Source organism: Thunnus albacares, chromosome 17 (assembly GCF_914725855.1).
Source record: "Thunnus albacares chromosome 17, fThuAlb1.1, whole genome shotgun sequence".
NCBI classification, from domain to species: domain Eukaryota; kingdom Metazoa; phylum Chordata; class Actinopteri; order Scombriformes; family Scombridae; genus Thunnus; species Thunnus albacares.
In genome coordinates this window covers 13832312-13848737 of record NC_058122.1, presented here as the reverse complement: position 1 = coordinate 13848737, position 16426 = coordinate 13832312, and the positions used below count along the sequence as shown (strand labels likewise).

General features: G+C 40.9%; 2 protein-coding genes across 4 annotated transcripts; both read left to right on the top strand.

Annotated features, from left to right (window-relative positions):
• The first annotated feature begins 1163 nt into the window (after positions 1 to 1163).
• On the top strand, positions 1164 to 4330 carry pvalb8 (parvalbumin 8). Its single transcript, XM_044331684.1, has 5 exons — positions 1164 to 1405; positions 1908 to 1975; positions 2559 to 2691; positions 3435 to 3544; positions 4031 to 4330. Exons 2-5 carry the CDS (start codon positions 1915 to 1917, stop codon positions 4054 to 4056), a joined length of 330 nt encoding a protein of 109 aa, XP_044187619.1. The 5' UTR covers positions 1164 to 1405; positions 1908 to 1914; the 3' UTR covers positions 4057 to 4330.
• An 8159-nt stretch (positions 4331 to 12489) lies between these two features.
• Positions 12490 to 16224, top strand: aimp2 (aminoacyl tRNA synthetase complex interacting multifunctional protein 2). 3 transcript variants are annotated; one of them, XM_044332174.1, is made up of 5 exons: positions 12692 to 12780; positions 13354 to 13553; positions 14022 to 14240; positions 14412 to 14646; positions 15337 to 16224. In XM_044332174.1, the coding sequence occupies exons 3-5, from the start codon at positions 14076 to 14078 to the stop codon at positions 15723 to 15725; spliced, it is 789 nt and encodes a 262-aa protein (XP_044188109.1). In that variant the 5' UTR covers positions 12692 to 12780; positions 13354 to 13553; positions 14022 to 14075; the 3' UTR covers positions 15726 to 16224. The 3 variants fall into 3 exon arrangements, with proteins under 3 accessions (XP_044188107.1, XP_044188108.1, XP_044188109.1); XM_044332172.1 differs by lacking the exon at positions 13354 to 13553 and having other exon boundaries at positions 12490 to 12780; XM_044332173.1 differs by lacking the exons at positions 12692 to 12780; positions 13354 to 13553 and adding an exon at positions 12503 to 12666.
• The last annotated feature ends 202 nt before the right edge of the window (positions 16225 to 16426 follow it).

Here is a 16426-nt window from a genome sequence, read left to right as displayed (position 1 = left end):
TTGATTAAGAGGTATTTTTCGTAAGAAATACCATTTCCACCAGGGCATATGTCTTTCTCCACCCCACACAGTGCAACTGCATGCTGTATTATGGAGAGAAGTGACCTTCTTTTTCCGTGTGCTGCAGTGAACACTCTCCTAGGAATGTGCTCAATGATCCCTGAATTTGTTTGTGTGTCAGACTCGCTGGGGGCCACAAATGTCCTGAGCAACAGCAGAATTGATCATTTTGCAACTTGGACTAATGGACAGACAGACAAAAGAGCTCAGTGTGCAGCTCCTGGTCTCCAGAAAGAAACAGAGTGACCAAATGGGACAAACGAACGAAGCCTGACCTCTGCCATACCTTTATCTAAATGGCCCGTGTGAATACCGGGGACACTGTACATTATTATGCATCATCATCACCATCATGGCGGGACAGGACAGCGACAGGAGAGGGTGACCTCGGGTCCCTTTATCAGCACAGTTGACAAAGCATTTTAGCGAGGCTGTCCCCCTGTCAGCGTGAGACGGTGAGAAGGTTACAAAGCACCGACGTCCCTGACATTCAGTGATAAGCAGATATAATGTGTATTTGGTTTTATATTGAAGATAATCTGAACCCCATCTGCTGTGAGTCTGCAGCTGATCAACTAGGGCAGGTAGATATCTTAAGTCCAAGGCAAGAGGTAGATTGGGGCAGGTATGCCTGTGCACCAGGTACAAAGAGGTCGTGTATGGTCTCACCTTTTAGAGTAGATCACCCAATAATGGTGCACATGCTGTTTTGTTTTAACCAAGAAAAAGGTGACATAAGACATATGTTCTTCCTGCAAGACTACATCAAAACTAACATGGAAAGCTTCAATGTCAGTTGACATTATGTTTCTCACCTCAAATGCAATGATAGAAGCATTTTGCAGTGCTCAGATGTGCTCGTTTTGGGACTGCTGCCTGTAAAAGGATATCTGCATGAAAGGGTAGGGGTGAGGGGCAAAAACAGCAAGAGAGGGAGAAAAAGGAGAGAGAGAGAGATTGCAGTTACATTAGAGTCTACCTGCATTTACTGTACTGTAGGCTATAATTCTAAAGGCGAGAGGAGGGGTGCTGGGGTGAAAGGAGGGAGTGGTGGACGAGGGGGGAAGAATGCGCTTTTTAACTTAATTTGCTATTTACAAGGGCGTTACAGATGTCCACGGTCCGGTCTCTCTGCCCCTGGGCGTTATAAATAGTAAAGGTTAATTAGTTAGCTGAGAAATTGGATCAGGGGCGGGCAGTTAGAATTTGATCCATAGACAGGTAACTCAAGCAATCCCCATTGTCACTGCAATCAGACCTATATAAATCCGCCTTGACGGACAGCATCACCACATAGCCTTAACCTCTCTGCTGCATCACCGACCGGGCGAGAACCCTTAACACGGTAAGTTGCTCTGTGGATTCCAGGAAGTCGCTTATGATAGAAAGTGTTTGCTTTTTTTAAAAAATGTATCTAAAAAGATTGTGCAGGGACGGATCCTCTGGCTCCTATAGATTGTATTCAGCGCACTTTAATGCACTTTAGTGGCTGCCTAGTTCAATGACAGGTGAAGTAATTGTTAGGTAAGGCTTAAAAGGAAGCAAGAACGGAAAAGTTCTTTCTATTCTGTTAAATCTTTGGGATGTGACAACGGTTGGGGTTAATGCTTTGTATGCTTTGAAATGATGGCATTGTTTTACATTCTTTCATAAAAAAAACCCTTACTATTAAGATTTAAGGACTTGCATTACCGGGTCGCTCTCTCCTGGCCCGTTATTGCGCTGACTTGTCAGTGACAGTATCTTCACTTGGATACCTTTTGCTCTCCATCAGTGCCTAGTTAGAAGGTTTGCTGCTGTACCTGGCTAAATGTGTTAATAATTCACCACGGTTGTTCCTCCTACAGGAATAAAATGTCGCTCTCATCTATCCTTTCCGCTGATGCCATCGACAGTGCTATCAAGGACTGCCAAGGTATCGTCTTCCACCAATATCATTATTGCTTTCTTCATTGTGTGTGTTTTTTTTTATTCTATACAGTATTTCTGCTGGAGCCCCTGCAGTCACCATGCTTAATTATTAGATTAAGAAATTAAAAGATGCATAAAGACATAAAGGGCTAAGTTAAGTACAATGTAACCTAGAATACAATGATTTTGTGAGCATCAATTGGGCATTAGCCATTAGACAAAGAGATTAAAGCAAATTGGCTTCTAAAACCTGTAAAATATATACAATTCTACAGGTAATTTAGGACCAATATCTTCTCCAAGCTATGTGCCTCTGAGCAAGAACATTAAGTGACTTACATCACACTTAATAATACCTATTCAGTTATGAGTCATCAATCCACTTGTCTCCAAAATTCAACATTAACATTTTGGGGATTCGCTGATAATACTGAGACTTTGTCTTAATTCTAGTTTAGTGGGTAAAAAAACTCCACACTACACTATACTTACACTAAATATTGAAATTAAATTGGAATATGGTTAGCTGATGGGAAGATTTAGTCACCTTGTTCTGCTCCTGACTCTGCTCCCTATTTCTTCTCAAGCACCAGACTCCTTCTGCCCCAAGAAGTTCTTCCAGATGTGTGGCCTCACCAAGAAGACCCCCCAGGACGTGAAGAAAGTTTTTGCGATCCTGGACAATGATGGCAGTGGTTTCATTGAGGAGGAAGAGCTGAAGTGAGTGAGCAGCTGGTTCTACAAACTACAAATTTTTTGTCGTGCCCAGGATCCAATGGGGTTAGCAGCTTCTTTTGCCAGTCTGGTTCAGTCCAGCGGGTGAAGAGATAAGATGTCTTGCTGGAAAATAATTAAAAATTCCATTCATGGTTTTCATGAAATTTTTGAGATGTAGAGAAGAGGACCATCTGTCATTAGTTCATCCAACTTTTTAAGGCTGACATGAAATTCTTGACACAAACTCACATTTTCTATGACACTAACTGATCTACATTAAAACAACAAAGCCTTAAAATACTACTGTAAACACTTTTATGAGATTCGAATAGCTTTTTGCATATACTGGTGCTTCTTTGACTTATGACGATCATCTATGGTCACAGCTCACTCAAGAAAGATGACAGAAGCAAAATGCAAGTCTAATAACACTAGTGGGATAATGTAAACCATTGAAACTATTGTAAGAGTGCTGTTCTCTGGCTGTACAGCAGAACACATTTAAGTAGCACAACCTGATATCTGAAGGCAACTGCTTGACTGACTGAACATCCTCTTTACTTGTTTTGCATCACACATTACCTGTGCACATTTAGAAGATTCTCTATTAGGACTTATTGAACCTCAGTGTCGGATCCTGATTACTGCTTTTGTGGTTATTGCTATGCACAGTACCCAGTAGTTACTAAGGAGTGCCTCTAACTATAAGCTTTGTCTGTAATTGTCTGTGACTCTGTGTTTGCCAGGTTTTTCCTCCAGAGGTTTAATCCTGGGGCTCGCGTTCTGACAGACACAGAGACCAAAGCCTTCCTGTGTGCTGCTGATGACGATAGTGATGGCCGGATTGGAGCAGAGGGTGAGAGGATCCATGCCTATTTGATAAACCCGTTAAACCAAAGACATACGTGTGCATTTGTGCTTATGGAGCAAAACAATTTCCACAAATACATTTTTAATTTGAATGCAAATTGATGCAAAATTTGCTGCATGGTTGTTCATGGTCTGTAAGTAATGCTAGAAAGAGAGACAGTAACAAGTATTAAATAATCAAAAAGACACCAATCAAGTCTCTTGACTAAGAAAGAATACAGAGAAATGCAGTAGGCACTTAAAATTGAAACATACACAATGTTTTAAAGAGCATTTGTGATTCAGATTAGTCACTGACATAATGTAAACATAAGAGCGCATATCTGCTTTCTTTCTTTCTTATGGTTTCATGTCATTATTGTTACTTTACATAAAATGCAAAAATTTTATAGTTGCAATGGGGCAGGTGTCAGACAGATGAGAGCAGTAAGCAGGTGTCACATCTCTCTAATGCCGTTTCTTTTCTCCACAGAGTTCCAGGCCATGGTCTTGTCCTAAACAACTGACCTCCCTTTCTCCAAATCATCTTGAGACCTCCTCTACCTGCCCCTGTTCCACTGCTTCAAGGGCTGTCTTAGTTTAGTCAATCATTTTCCATCTGGTTAGATAAAACTTGTTAGATTATTTTTATTTTACAAGACTCGCCCCGGTCCACAGATCCACATTCTCATCATGTTTTTTTTCTCTTTTTCCATATATTTTAGACAGATCGTAAAGCTGTATTGCAAAAATAAATGTACAATTTACCAAAATTAATGAGAAAATAAAATAATAAAACCCAAGTCCCCTTGCTCTTTTCATTATTTCCATTCAAGTGTATGTCTGTATATGATCTTGTATGTCACAGGATAACATGACAACACCACAACCCCCAAAATACTGTATGTTGGAAATCTAGCTTTTAAGGGGGTTATTGAAATGTTGCATAAATGCATAAAGTGAAGGTCTAATTAACCCTTAAGAGGTGGGAATCTATATATGCACACAATGATCGAGATGTGCCTATGCACAAAATAAACACACCTGTGCAGACACACAGTCACACCGTTTACACTTCAGAGGTGTCCTTAAATCTTCACTTAATATTATCTAACATAGTGTTAAAAGAGAGCTAATGTCAGGTATATGAGAGAGACATGTCCTACAAACAAAGGGTTTCTGATTTAGTGTATATACATTACAGTATAAGTCTGTGTGTGTGTGTGTGTGTGTGTGTCAATGAGTTTATAGCCATCGAGCTATAGAGAAAGCAGAGGAGTTGACCTTGATGGCCACCTGAGTGTCACCGCGGCTGGATCGAGTGACACCTGACCTCAGCTTTGTAAATAAACCCAGCTGAACCTTGGTGCTGCTTGGGATAGGGCAACAAAACACACACACGCACAAACACACACACACACACACACACACACACACACACACACACACACGCACACACACACGTGCGCGTGTGCAACAAAACCCAATGCATTTGCAAAAAATCAAATCTGAGATCAGACACAGACTCTTAAATATGCACATAAACACACACACACACACACACACACGTCAGGGAACTTGTTAATATATCCATCCAGTTGAGGTGGTGTGTGTGTGTGTGTGTGTGTGTGTGTGTGTGTGTGTGTGTGTGTGTGTGTGTGTGTGTGTCTGTGTGTGTGTGTGATGCACAGTGGGAAATAAATGCAAACTCTGCAGAATGCTATAGCTCAGAATGCTAGCCTTTCATGTGCTCCTTTGCCAGGTCTGTCTGATAGATCTTGCTGAGGATATATTAAAGAGGAACCATTTTAATACGCTTGCCCAAATTCTCAGACAGAAGATGTCTCACAACTCTGAAACTCCCCCCAAACAAGAGAATTTAAATAGCACACAGCGTTTTCATCCTCTGCATTTACAGGATTCATGGGATTAAAATTAACAACCACCTCAACATTCACCCCCCTGCTAGAGGCACCAAAATACAGAGTGCCACAAGTTCTTTCAGTGGTTCCACCTTAGTGTCATTTCAATTATCTGTATATTACAGGGAGAACCTGACTATTACAGCAGATACCTGCTACTCAGAACTATGAGGCAAACACTGGTATTAGTATGAGGTCCTGGTCACAGATGTAGGATGTATCGTCATACCAATTACTACTTGATTCATATCATGTGCTGTGACGATAGAGGTTTTAAATGTTTTCCTTCTCAGTCCAAGCCTGCACTGCTTATGAGAGACCTTTATGTGTCTTATTGTATTAGACAGTTTACTGTCACTATGAAGTGATAACAAGGTGATAAAACCACACTGATTCATTAGCAATTTGATATGTTACACTTACAGGAGCAACCATTTCAGATGATAAATCAGTCAGAGACATTCACAGTAAAACACTTCTGTGAAGTTCTGTCCATCTTCCAAGATGGACAGAACTGAAATAGCTGCGGTGTGTACAGAATACAGCAGAGAGCGAAACTGCAAAGATACAGCATGGTGAAACAGGATGCCAAAATTATAGATAGATTGATAAGATATGCGAAGAATCTGATCAGGAGGATGTTGAGCAACTTCCCGTTCAACTTCAACCTTCAAGCGTTCAATAGTGAAACAAGCAGTTGAATTCCCGCAAGTTATAAGTACAATGTCTATGTATGTGTGTATGAGCTAAGACAGAGTAAGAGACAACCTGCGAGAGTTAAGTGTAGATTCAAAAGTGATGATGTATATTTGAGCATATGTATGTGTAAATGATAGTGGTGTGCTGACGATTTATTCTTAGGTTGAACTGCTGGGGAAAAAATAGGTTTAAATATGTAAAAGCAAGCTTCAAGCATCTATACATATACTGGAGGAGCAGGAGTAATGTCAAGATTCTAATTAAAAACCATTATTGCTTGCATGGATTGCTCATAAGAAAATAAAAACTTTTTTTTAACCAAGGTGAAGATCCAGAGTGTGAACCTGGTTGTTTTTCTTAAAACGTATCCCATTAATAAATCATGAACTAAATCAAAAACGCCTTTTATTATAATATCAACATTCCTGCTGCTCTTATATGCATATTTGAGCACATTACTTAAACACTTTTATGTATCAAGACACAAACACGGGACATGTGCAGAGACAGCACTAATGAGATCATTATCATATCCACATCTGCTGTTATCAGTTTTTGACCCTCTGTTCTGCAGACATGCTGACATGGGTGGGGGCAGGGGGGATGCTGGTAGCACAGCTGAAAGCGGGACAAGGTTGGGGAAGCCAGTAGGTAACACAAGCCAGGGGACACGCAATGGAGCTGTGACCCCTGTGGGTCAGAAGTGGCGAGCAGTAAACAGGAAGGAAATGTGAGCCAACAGGTCGACACTGACTGCTGGATGTGCTGCTGCGGGGCAGCAGTATATGAGCTAATGTGACCAGAAGATTACCTGGACTCAAGGGCAGAGGAGGGAGAGAGAGAGACACAGAGAGAGGGAGAGAGAGAGAGAGAGAGAGAGAGAGAGAGAGAGAGAGAGCATGAGTCTGTAGCTGTACAGTATTTTTCGTGAGGAGAGCACGGCTATGATAGTGTAATAAGAGTGTCCACCGGTCCTGATGGGCCGACAATGTGAGAAAAAATATGAACAACAGCAGTTTTTGGACCGCAAGGTGAACATGGACAAGGTCCTGAAATTCTTCCAAATAACTGATCTTAAAATGCAGCTCTATTAACTGTCAAGAGGCAAAAACAGCAATTTAGATGCAACCTACAAATGTATGTTTATATGTTAATTCTGTTGACTCATTTTCAGTAGGGTAAGGTAAATTCAGATATGGTATGGTAAATCATGTACCCTCAAAATAATTACATTTTGGAGAAAAAGAGAAGGGGTCATGCCATGAGAAATAAATACATTTTGGGCAGGACAAATAATCCTTATAACATATGCTTGTAATATAAATATAAATGACCAGTGAAGGTATAATTTTGTACTCTAAGAATTAAAGAGAGAGGTTACAAATAAAAATGTTAACAAGGCAGAAGTCAGTAGTACAGGTAATAGCAATGGTAGTTGGGGGTGGGGGGGACAAAATTATTTGTTTTCAGGAAGAAAAAAATGTCAATGCCATGTCAAATACCAGCGCACAGGTTGGTTACATTGCTATCTCAGTCTCTCTCCTCTGCTCCGCCGTTATGTCTGTCAGCAGTTCTCAATGAGGGGAGTCACATCCACCTGCTACATGATGCATATTTGGAAACGTGGACTGTCTGCAATGAGGTGATGAGTAAAGTTTGAGCTCAGTAGTCAGCGCAGTCATCTCATGATGATCTGGGAGACTGCAGTTCAAGACCCGGTGTGAGGACCTCCTTTGTAAGGTAGTTTATTCATGAACACTTATTGTACCACTTTAATTTTCTAAAATTAAAAATGTAATAAAAACAGGATTTTTAAGCCTCTTTCAACTTTTATTCGAATACAAATACAAATAATTTTGTTGGGTCTCTGCACATCACTAGTCATGACAAACAAATGACTAACAATTAGAAGAAATACAGTAAGCAAGCTTAAGTTTTTCTTTACATGTATATGAAAAAATTGTCTGTCACTGCTAATACCTTGTAACACATGTGGATAGGCTCTTTGGGATGGACACATAGGCCTGGCCTGCTTGTCTGCTTGGCACTTCAATAATTAATGCCTTCACTTCATTGTCACCAAAAACTCATATCAAGAAAGGAGTGTCAGGCTCACCTTACTGATTAAGTCTGTGTGAAACTTTAATGTGCACCCCATCTTCAACTGATAACAAACGGATGTGCAAACGAGGAAAAGGGAAGCGAAACCATTTGGACGTCCACTGCGCAGCCAGCGTCTGCCTTTAACAAACACCCGTTATATTTTGAGTCATTCCTGTGTCTTTAGTGGCCTGTAGGTATCAGAGATGTTGCTACCTGATAGTCTGAACAGGGAGGAACGTCGTAAAAGATTTAACTGGTGTGTTAGGATAACTGAATGGGCTTTGTGAGCTCTGTGCAGGAACTCTATTCATAATGCAGGGGATGACAGCACTGCCTCTGTTCCCCAACAAGCATTAGTCCTGGGCCTCTACTTATGATGTCTGCGTGCAGCTTCCCTTCATTAATGAATGATAGGCCATGCACGTATCAATGGCCATTGCTGATACACGCACACAGGGCATCTGCGGAAGGCGATTTTTCAAAATTTATTTCCACCCTGCGTCAAACCTATAAACTTACTTGTCTGCTAATTGATAGATTTTTATTGATCTGTGTCTATTAACTGGACTAATGCAGGTTTGCTATTTGAACTAAAAAGCCACACCCTGCTTAATGCCCCGAGCAGCTGTTACATGTGCTGACTCACACTCAGACTGATAAATGGCTGTCATGGAGAGGTAAACAGGTACTTTGCAGACTTTTCCAAATGAGAAGGCACAATCAGATAAGATGGCAAGAGTCATGTAAGACTAGTTTGAGTAGCTGAATAATGGAGGCAAACTGTCTGGTTGGAGAGGACAACTAAATAATGTTTGTGTCTAGGTGAAGTTTGGTTGGTGGTAAACATCTTACAACATCCATAACTGTTAAAGCCGATACATACGTAGGGTCTGTGTTTGCTGTCTTGCAGCTCAAAAGAAGCTTGGATTACACACATGGTGCATTCAGAAACTCAGACAACATTAAATTACAAGTGTCTGCTTCTAAAAATGATGGTTTATGTTATGTATGTCATTTCAACATAAACCATATTACTACTGCTACTGATACTACTGCTACAGTCTTTAATTAATACTTTTTCTTTTGCATTGGTTTGTCTGTTTACGTTCCCTCATGTTTTAATAGTATACTTTATGGGTTATATGACAAATAAGGATGTACCTTTAATCTCCTTACAGCAGTACAGACTCTATTATGCGTCTCCAGCACAAACATAAACTGATCAATTCCTTCCCTGGTTAAAACTCTTCAATGACCTTAACGATGGGATCACAATTTTTCAAGTCTTGAAACAACAGTCAGGTGCCCAAAAGCACATTGAAACAGTTTTTTCTTCTTGTCATAATCATTCCTCCTGTTCATACTGGCCATTAGAAGATCCCTTCATAATGCAATTACATTGTAAGTGATAGAAGCCAAAATCCACAGTCCTCCTTATGTGCAAAGCTAATATGAAGCTTCAGCCATCCAAATGAATCAAATCAAGTAGATATCTTTTAACATTACAGTCTTTTTAGTGCCAAAGCCCAAGTTATTATACTTCCAGGGAAACACTGTCTGAAACACAAAGAGGGAATTTGACGCTAAAAAGACAGATATTGACTTGATATGACTAATTCAGGCTGCTGAAGCCTGATATGAGCTTCAGATCAACTTTTAAATGCATTTTTGCACAAAATGACTGTGTGGACAGACTGTGGATTTTGACCCCCATCACTTACATTGAAAGTGAATTTGAAGGGGATCTTTTAACAGCCAGTAATAACAGGAGGAATGATTACAGCGAGGAAAACCTCTCTCAGTGTTCATAGGGGCACCTGACTTGTTTTAAGACAGACTTGAAAATTTGTGAACCTACTCTTTAATGCACCTTAACTATGCATCTTAAATATTAATCTCCAAAGTTAACTACAGTGAACCTGTGCACCATATGCTGTTTAAAAGCTGTGTTTAAGGCACCATAAGAAACTCTAAGCAAACTATTCCTTGCCGTCTACGTGAGTGACCCAGTAACACTGTACTGTACCTGAGTATGATAGCACTTACAAGGTCTGTATCAGCCCCTGCTCCATGTTCCTTGTTCCTGCATGATTTAAAGAACTACTGCCACCTGTCAGGTTTCAGCTCCTCTCCAGTCTCAATTTCTATCCCAGGCTTTAGTCTGGCCATCAGATCTGACTGTTACCTCAGCAGAGCTGCCAGGTTGGTCCCAGCAGCCCCTACCTTACTCCTCCTCCCCTCTCTCTTGCCAGATTTCAGCAAACAGTGAATTATTCAGGGTTAACAAGCTGTAGGAACAACTAACTCAATTACACATTTTCATTAAACCTCTCTTGCTGTGGTGACTAAAGAGGAGAGGATGTGGCTCGAGTGTGAAACCATGCTAAGCTGACTCCACTGACAGAGAGGTGACAGAGAAGAAGGTGACTGCAAGGGGGACATGTCAAAGGAGAGCCTTGCATCAGGCGAAGTCACGGCCTCATTTAATTGCTTCCTGGTAAAGGATTGTGTTGCCAGGTTTGATTGAGTGCAAAGATCACTTGTGATTGAAACAGTAGCTACACTGAGCTAACTGATTTCATTTGGCGTAATAGGTTGACTGCTGTAGAACTGAAGCAGACAGATCTGAAATGCTTTGTTTATCTATTAGGCTACAATGCATCACAGATATGTTGATGCCAGGTTACACGCAAGAAAACAGAAAGCAGACTGACTGCCATGCGGGACAGTCATGTCTACCTGATTTTTATTGAAAAATACACAATTTTTGATCCATTATTCTCTGTAAAAAAAAAACCCTAATATGTTAAGTTTTGCACTTGATTTAAAATTTTAAAATGTAGATATCAAATCACAGAGAGTAATCTTCATGTGTAAGAAACACCTGCTCATAAAATGGCTTAGTTACACCATGCTATGACTGTATTTGGGAAGCAGAAGTTGACTGCACTCAAAATTCACTACATTTTTTCTTATATTTGGTCAAAATATTAGGAAAGTGCTGGATTCATTTTACAGCAAATTGTTGAGTACTATGGAGTATGCTTGACTCACTGCAAACATGTTGATTTTACCAAATCATTTTAACAAAACGTCAATCTTCACTGAATGATGTCGGACACAAAACTGCAGCAGCACTTCTCTTTCTGGACTGAAACTTCCCAGCAAATTGCATTTAGTGACGTCACCTGTCTTGCTGCCCTGATAAGAGTTGTAAAACCTCAATGCAGGATCTTTCCTTTTGTCATCTGGGATTAAATTACATAATGTTGAATTGTACTGACAGCAAAGTAGAAGTGAATGTAAATTTTACACCAGCAAGTTTCAAGATCGGAAAACAGAAACATTAAATTAATCTTTCATGGAGGTGAATGCAAACAATAATGTCAGTTTGAGTTTGTTGCCATTGTAAGACATTAAGCTTAATCTTAGTTTACATCATCATGTTTAAATTGCCTATCTTTGTTTAGTTATGGTGAAGTTCATACCAGTGTGAACTCTTCTGTTGACTTCTGACCTCTTACTTTTGTTAAAGTTAATGCTCTTGCAAAGACGGGATGTGAGAAATGATACTCTGGCGCCCCCTAGTGTATTTAGGAGAATACACGCAGAGGATGTAATATTGTGAATGTGGATGATTTCAGCATCACTGTGTGAATATTTTAAGTCCCACTCCACTCAAAAATATGATTTTCTTCTTGTTCCCTCAGATTGATGTTTGAGCTTGACTGTGCAGAATGATATATGTGCAGAGTTTGACACTAGAAGGCTGTTTTCACATTCATCTGCTGAAAGTGGAAAGTTTCTCTGTGCTCATTGAAAATCCAAAATTTAAGGGTTGGGCCTACGAGCATGATTTGTGACATCACAAATAGTTTGGAGCCAATCCTGGTCCAATATTCAACTTACACAAGTATGATGTGGAAACTTGAAGCCTCCAGTGCACATACACTGAGTGAAGTAGGAGACATCTTGTGTTCAGCAGTTAAACATTTGAAATGAAATATATTTGAATATTTATAGATTCTGCAATTTTTAATGAGGGAGACGGAGGAGATGTAATTTTAAGGATTTAAACAAAATAATTTACTCTTTTTTGTGGAAAAAATAAATCAGACACACATTATTAGTCAAAGTAGAGTGTTTTATATACATCTTAAAACATGTCTAGAAGAGGTCCTTTAAACAGTTAATTAAGAGGTACTTATATTGCTTTAATCCATGTTACTTTCCCCGGATGTGACGTCACTGCGGCCTCTTTCCTGTGTGACCGGGTCGGGAGCGCCGATAGCTGCTGCTGCCTGTCAACATACAGCTCCAGAAGATATCTGTGTCCAGGATTTTGTTTTTAACAGTTTGTCTCTGACAGTACACTTAACTGTCCTCCACCATGCCCATGTACCAGGTAAAGCCCATCAGTGGGGGTGACATAAAGATTGATTTGCCAACCTGCATGTACAAGGTACCAAATATCCACGCGCAGCAAGGGAACAGCTGCACCTCCGAGCACGCGTTTCAGGTAACTGTTAACTCATTTCATTTCGACAAGCCTCATCTTTTTTTTAACCGGTTAGCTTGTATTTTACCCCCGCTTCCAGTAGCCCGCACTTCATTTTTTGTTTCTCACATGTTGATACATGCGCATTTCTTACGGTGTGTTAGCATGAGCTGTCTTTAGCCCAGCTAGCTGGCTAGCTAATTTAGCTTGTCAGTGCAATGAGTAACCTCACTTCTGGGTGATGCAACTGTTAACAATCACTGCACGTCTCCTCTGTTCCATTAACATTAACATATTATTAAACAAAATTAATTGGTGGCACTTGTTGAGTAGCTTGTCTCCACCCTGTGTTGCATTTGCTGACACTGTCGTTATAATTATTTATTTAAGTGCACATAATGATGGTACATAGGAGACCCTTGCTTCAGCAGTGTGGGGTTCACTTCCGGTCAGACAGTTGGCACATATTACTAGTATATAACCTAATCTGACGGTACCAAACTTCAGCTATCTGCATAAGGTATAGTCTTATAAAGTCTCAGTAGACTTAGTCTTCCATCACTCAAAAATATGTTGTGTTTCTTGTTCCTTCAGATGGATGTTTGAGCTGTGCAGAATGATGTATATACAGAGTTTGACACTAGAAGGCTGTTTTCACATTCATCTACTGAAAGTTGAAAATCAGATTTTAAGGAGTGGGCCTGCAAGCATGATTTTTGGAAACCCATCATGGTTCAGTACAAACAACGTGAAGCCTCCAGTGCACATACACTGAGAATGGACTTTTCAGTGAAGTAAGAGACATCTTGTATCCAGCAGTTAAACAAATTAAATGAAATATATTTGCACATTCATAGAGACTGAATTTTAAATGACAGATGCAATTTTAAGTATTTTAATATGGTAATTATACCTTTTTTTTTTTTTGTGGAAAAACCATATCAGACACGCATTATTGTTCCAAGGAGAGTGTTTTCATCTCTTAATAGTTGCCTGCAGGGATCTTTAAGATTGAAATGTCCTGCTTTCATTATTTATATATGTGCTGTAGTTCTACACCATATAAATGGGAATATGTTTAATAAGTTGTCAATACTGATGATGCACTTGATGTTATATGTGCATGGAGAGTTTCAATTTGGGACTCTCACCCAGGTTGTAAAACTGCCGGGGATCTCAAAACCAGTCTCAAAACCATCATGCTCTCAAATTTCCACTTGTGGTTTCAGCCAAAATGTGCTATCTTCTCTCTGTCTCCACAGAATGGCGAGGTGGACCCAGCAGTCAAAGCTCTGGAGGCCCGACAGGATGAGATTATGCAAAAACTGTATGAGCTGAAAGCAGCTGTTGAGGGCCTGGCCAAGACGGTGACCACGCCAGATGCCGATCTGGACCTGACAGTCAGCAGCAGCCTCTCCCCCCAAAGCTCCAGCTCCACAACCTTCAAAGGCACCGCAAACCTGGACACACTATTGGGCAAGGTAGGAAACACTAGTGTTCTCTGGATCCAGGCATTACTGAAGACCTTGCTTATCATTGATTACAGCCTGTTTGTGCAGACTTGGCCTAGTTATAGTCAACAAATGTCTTCATACAGTATTTGTTTTAAATTCTACACGCACTTATCTCTTTTATCTTGTTCATGTCACAAGGACCTCGGTGCTCTCCGTGACATCGTCATCAACGCCAACCCGGCACAGCCACCTCTGACCTTGCTGGTGCTCCACAGCCTGCTGTGTCAGCGCTATCGGGTGCTCTCCACCGTCCACGTCCACTCCTCAGTTAGCAGTGTGTCACCACAGCTTATGTCCTGCCTGGGTCCACGCCATGCGGACAGCTACGCCCGCCAGCTGTTCCAGCTGGGCTTCACCCTCATATGGAAAGATGGTAAGGCACAGTGAGAGAGGCAGGATTTTGTTACGTTAATAAGGACACAGGACATGGAATGTAGGAAGACTCAAAGTAAGATGGAAGAGTGGTTAAAAAATAATGCTATAGGGACTGCAATACAAAAACATTAACATGTACAAAGCCATTCGTAAATCAAATTAACAAGGCAAAATATTCTGTATCTACACTATACTTGAACCAGTTTTTGCTCAGTTGTTTATGCTAGAGCAACACAATCCATGAAAAAAACTGTACTGTGCTGTTTAATTTGGAAGTAATTTATTGAGAAACTGAGTAGGTGTTTCGCTACATGCTTGTTCTACGATTATTAAACTAATTAAAATGCCTCTCACTCTGTCATCGTAATTACAGTAACAACTGTAAACATAAAGCCATTTGAGAGGTGGCACTGCTATTTTACTGGATGTGACCAAGAGGTGGATATCATTTCTTTTCTGAAAAATGACAGTGATGTAATTATCAAGAACAAATCTTGTATCCCTTTTGCACAATAAAGCCTTTTAAATTACATGAAATTAAGTACACATACCATTGAGTTTTGGGGATGCTATTTATAACTTGACATTCTAAAATAATCAGCGTATTGACATGATCTTGATGCTTGAAATGCTTTATAAGTTGTGTTCTTGTTAACCATGAGGCCCGTTTCTCCTCTGCCCTGTTCAGTCCCCAAACTGCAGATGAAGTTCAGCGTTCAGAACATGTGCCCCATCGAAGGTGAGGCCAACGTGGCGCGCTTCCTCTTCAAGCTGCTCGCTCCCTACCCCTCCGACCCTGCTCTTGCCACGCTGGTGGACGGCTGGGTGGACACTGCTTTCTTCCAGCTGGCAGAGGGCAGTTCCAAGGAGAAGGCCGCTGTCCTGCGTGCTCTCAACGCCACTCTGGGCCGCAACCCCTGGCTGGCTGGGCCGGAGTTCTCCCTGGCTGATATCGCCTGCTATTGCTGCGTGCTGCAAAGCGGCCCAGCCTCGTCCACTCCCACTAACGTCCAACGCTGGCTCAAATCCTGCGATAACCTGGGCCACTTTGGACCTGCCAAACTACTTCTGCAGTGACCGGGGCTGTCCCTGAGCCAGACATCAGAAGGGTGTCTTACCCAAGCAAAGTGAGAGAAGGGCATTAGAATATTAAAATATCCAAGCCATGTCTGGAACGACTTCTAATGCTTCCCTCCTTACTGTAGTATATCACAGAACTGACAAAGACTCAGTAGAAGCAATTGGTGGTTGACGGTTATAGTAACATAAGAGTATTTGTCTCTGCCATTCTGCTTTTGTACAACAAAGAGATTCTAAGGGAACTTTTTGCAAGGGAGGAAGCATGAGAGGACTGTAAAGACAAGGGTGTGGTAACGGATTAAATCAATGGTACTGACAGAAGCTGTTAGTCTCACACACTGTACACCTTCCACCCACTTTGTGCCTAACAAGATCCTGTACTAAATGTGTGCGTCAATGTGTGGTCACAGGTATTACCGGGTGTTTTCAGAAGTAATACTTTGTACCATTGTTTTTCTGACGTCATTAAAACATCCACTTTGGATCAATCTTTGAACCGGGGCATGTCGTTTGTTTTATTTGATTGTTTACTATAAGAAGTTTCTTTCAGCGAGTGTGGCATTTACTGGAGTGCACCTCGGTGCCCAACAGGGGGCAGGATTGTCATAAATTCAGGATAATTTCCAAACATATAGTCATGCATCCACCTCTTTCACTTGCTGTAGCGCAGAGCTGCATCCCATCACACCATACATGAA

Excerpts from the sequence above, each read along its gene's own strand:
- pvalb8 (XM_044331684.1), top strand. The coding sequence starts at position 1,915 with ATGTCGCTCTCATCTATCCTTTCCGCTGATGCCATCGACAGTGCTATC. Across the intron at positions 1,976-2,558 it reads TGCTATCAAGGACTGCCAAG|CACCAGACTCCTTCTGCCCC; the intron begins GTATCGTCTTCC and ends TTTCTTCTCAAG. Across the intron at positions 3,545-4,030 it reads TGGCCGGATTGGAGCAGAGG|AGTTCCAGGCCATGGTCTTG; the intron begins GTGAGAGGATCC and ends TTTTCTCCACAG.
- aimp2 (XM_044332172.1), top strand. The coding sequence starts at position 12,652 with ATGCCCATGTACCAGGTAAAGCCCATCAGTGGGGGTGACATAAAGATT. Across the intron at positions 12,781-14,021 it reads CCTCCGAGCACGCGTTTCAG|AATGGCGAGGTGGACCCAGC; the intron begins GTAACTGTTAAC and ends CTGTCTCCACAG. Across the intron at positions 14,647-15,336 it reads CACCCTCATATGGAAAGATG|TCCCCAAACTGCAGATGAAG; the intron begins GTAAGGCACAGT and ends TGCCCTGTTCAG.